The sequence below is a fragment of the Triticum dicoccoides genome, chromosome 2B, assembly GCF_002162155.2.
Source record: "Triticum dicoccoides isolate Atlit2015 ecotype Zavitan chromosome 2B, WEW_v2.0, whole genome shotgun sequence".
In the NCBI taxonomy this organism is placed as follows: Eukaryota; Viridiplantae; Streptophyta; class Magnoliopsida; order Poales; family Poaceae; genus Triticum; species Triticum dicoccoides.
Genome location: NC_041383.1, coordinates 116,812,378 through 116,815,841, shown reverse-complemented (window position 1 = coordinate 116,815,841; position 3,464 = coordinate 116,812,378). Strand labels below are relative to the sequence as shown.

The window sequence follows — 3,464 nt, the reverse complement described above, 5'->3', positions numbered from 1 at the left end:
CTTGTTTTTATGGACCACAGATCCCGAGATTTGGAAAGGCGTCTGTGGGCAACGGCAACCGCTACACCACTGTCTTTTTCTTTATTCTAAAAAAAAACAGTGTTAAAAGTGTTAAATACTCATTGGTTCCTAGTTGTATGTAGTATATTAAAGAGCATGGCAAAATTAATAATTACAAGAAGTCAAAATAATTTAGAAGTTTTTTTAGAATAAACTTGACTTTCTTTTGCACCAGTATATAAATTTGCACTAGTAAAAAACTAGCGCTGACTTCAGGGCAAAAACAAAAAACAAAAAATATTTTCTATTGTAGGTCATTGTTAACACTATTTTGGCTGAAAAAATATTATTTTTAAAAGAAGTCAAAGGGGTTTATTAGAAAAAATTCACAAATACAATGGAAGGTCAAGTTTATTTCAAAAATATTTTCAGATTTTTGACTTCTTATTTAATTACTATTTTTTCATATAATTCTTTCTTTGAGAAACTCTTTTTTCATATCGGATTTTTTTTCCCGAGAAACTTTTCATATAGGATGCTTTTTTAGTCTAAACTTACTCCACTTTATTAATTATAAAAGTTCATAGAAATACAAGTAGATCCGGGTGATTAAGGAGCCACGTATGGCGTCCTAAAGAAAGGCCTAGAGTATGTTTAGCGAGCCTATGTGCCTTAAGATTAGTTTTTCTTCCTTCGAAGATGAAAGAACAATGAGAGAGCTGCTGAGACGTAAGATTGTTCTCCTTGATAATGCTAGAGTGTAGCCCACCCATATTTCCTGGATATCTTTGATCACACCTTAACAGTCTGAAGCTATCTGTATGTCTGCAAGTGATAAGTCAAGAGCAAGTGAGAGCGCTTGTCGATAAGCTAAAACCTCCAATGGTGCTGGCCAGTCACACATTGACATTTTATCGCTAAAAAGCCTAGATATTTTCCAATGAAATCCCTGCAAAATGCGTTGTAAGTCCCTTACATTGCGTCGCATGACATGACACCCTCAACACGAATTTTTGCAGTTTCTGCAGGTGGCGGGATCCACTTGTGATATTGTCTTAGAGGTGTTTGAACAGCTGCATATTACTTTAAGAGTTTGCAAATCTGAAGCTCCCTTAGATAATTCCTGACAAAATGGCCCCCTGAAATACATGCTCATGGGTAGCCTTTCCCATAGTGTTACAAGTATCTTGATGAAATCCTCATGCGGTATAGACTCCATCAATGAGAAAATGAAGCATTTTGCATCTACTCCCTCCGTTCCGAATTACTTGTCTTAGATTTGTCTAGATACGAATGTATCTAGACTCATTTTAATTCTAGATACATCCGTATCTATACAAATCTAAGACAAGTAATTCGGAACAGAGGGAGTAGCTCTTTACACTGCATCATAACCTCCACCATATATCCTATAATGCCCAAACGCGGCGTACCATCAAAGAATGCCGCCAGGAATCTTCAGAGCCACAAAGTCCACACTCTGATTGTACTGCCATCTTCTGGTGTTTGAGCAAGTCTGAAATTGCCAAGGACTGTTGTGCTAGCTTCACAGAAAAAATTATATAAAAAATTATTTTTATATAGGACGTAGATACACCCATAGACCGGCCTTTAAAAGCTCACTAATTTGGCAGGGCTTTGCTAATTTGGCATGGTCTGACCCTTGCCACAGAGCTGCGCCATCCTCTGGATCAGCCTCCCGATCTGCCGGTCGTCGCTGTTGTTCCGCGCCACCACCTCCCGCAGCTCCCTCGCACGGTGCCTCGCCGCCAGACCTTCTTCCCCGGTCACGGCCACGCGGACTGCCTCCGCCAATTCCTCCGCCTGGAACTCCCCGAACTGCTCCTGCTTCACGCGCGCGGCCGCTGCGCCCACCTCCAGCGCGAGGTTGGCGTTCAGCGGCTGGTCAATGTGCAGCGGCAGCGCCACCATAGGCACCCCCGCCGCCATCGACTCCAGCACCGAGCTCCACCCGCAGTGGGTCAGGAATGCGCCGCAGGAAGGGTGCGACAGGATGCGCCGCTGCGGCGCCCACCCTTCCACCACCAGCCCGCGCGCCGGCGCGAACCCCGGCGGCATGGACCTCGCCGCGCCGCGGGCGTCGTCCTCTGCGTTCGGAAACCGAACCACCCACAGGAAGGGGACCCCACTGAGCTCCAGCCCGCGAGCCACCTGGGCCATCTGGCGCTCCGACATGAAGTACTCACTGCCGAACGATACGAGCAGCACGGTGCCCGGCTCCTTGCCGTCCAGCCACCGCATGATGCGGCCGCCATCGTGCTCCTCCTCCGATCCACCGGAGTCGACGAGTAACGGGCCGGTGGGGACGATCTCCTTGCCCAAGAGCTGCGACAGATAGTCCATGTACTTACCCTCGATGTCGGCGCAGGACTTGATGGCCACGAACCCGGACGAGCGCTCCAGGCTGAGCGGTACGCGGTCGCGCTCGGGAACCAGCGCGGTGCTGTCTTGGTGGGCGGCGAGCATCGCCGTGTACTTGGCATCCTCGTCGACGCCGCCGAGGCTGATGGTCTCGAACGGGAAGGCGCTGGGGTGCCGGTCCGTCTTCAGGCAGTGGGCAAAGAACGCCTTCGCAGCGGCGCCGCAGGTGGCGAAGTGGACAGCCGGCACGCCGCGCGCCTCGGCCTCGAGCGGCGCCCACGGCTGGATGAAGTCGTAGACGAGGATGTCCGGGCGGAGGTCATCGAGGAGCGCGCCGAAGCGTGCCGCGGCGAGGTCGCAGGCGCGCTTGAGGACCGGCATGAGGCGGGCCGGGAGGCCCTTGGTGGTGTGCAGCACGGGCGGGAGGTCAGGGAGCACCGGCAGGTGGAGCTCAACGAGCTTGATCCTGTCCGTCTGGTGATGTGCGAGCGACGCGAGGTTGACCGGCGTGGAGAGGAGGTGGACGACGACGTTTAGGTGGTTGTCGGAGGCGCTGGCGACGAGGCGCTTGGCCAGCTCGAGGTACGGGCTGATGTGGCCGTGCGCCAGCCACGGGAACATGACCACGCGCATGCGCTCGCTCTCCGCCTGCGCCATGGCGATCAATGAGCTAGCTAGGAGGAGATTCTGGATTTCTGGTGCAGAGTGCAGCTAAGCATGCAGTGCGTGACTTGTATTCTTCTTCGTGCGGTGTGATCTGCGGCCGGCGGGGGCCGTGGATTTATGGATGGAGAGATCGTGTCTGGATCCGCGAGGGCGCTAACCGTCGACGACGTATGGGCACCGCACAGAGCTCAGTGAGCGAGCGCCGCGCGCAAGCTCCCCGGAGGTCAGGAGTTGCGGCGTCAGCATGGGTGGCGCGCGGAGTCACTCGTCCTAGCTTCCTAGGCCACGGGTTGCCGGCCGGGGGCGCGAGGAGCGTGTCGGGCTTCTTCCATCACGTTCGTGACTTTAGGTCAGGAATCAAGATGGGGCACGAAGCACGACATCGCGAGAGTAGGTGGCTGGCGGCCTGGTTCGAA

At 52.7% G+C, this 3,464-nt stretch overlaps 1 protein-coding gene across 1 annotated transcript; it reads right to left on the bottom strand.

Annotated features, from left to right (window-relative positions):
- Positions 1-1,641: 1,641 nt before the first annotated feature.
- Positions 1,642-3,067, bottom strand: LOC119367308 (UDP-glucosyltransferase 29-like). The gene has a single exon (XM_037632860.1). The coding sequence runs from the start codon at positions 3,037-3,039 to the stop codon at positions 1,642-1,644; it is 1,398 nt and encodes a 465-aa protein (XP_037488757.1). The 5' UTR covers positions 3,040-3,067.
- Between the last annotated feature and the right edge of the window lie 397 nt (positions 3,068-3,464).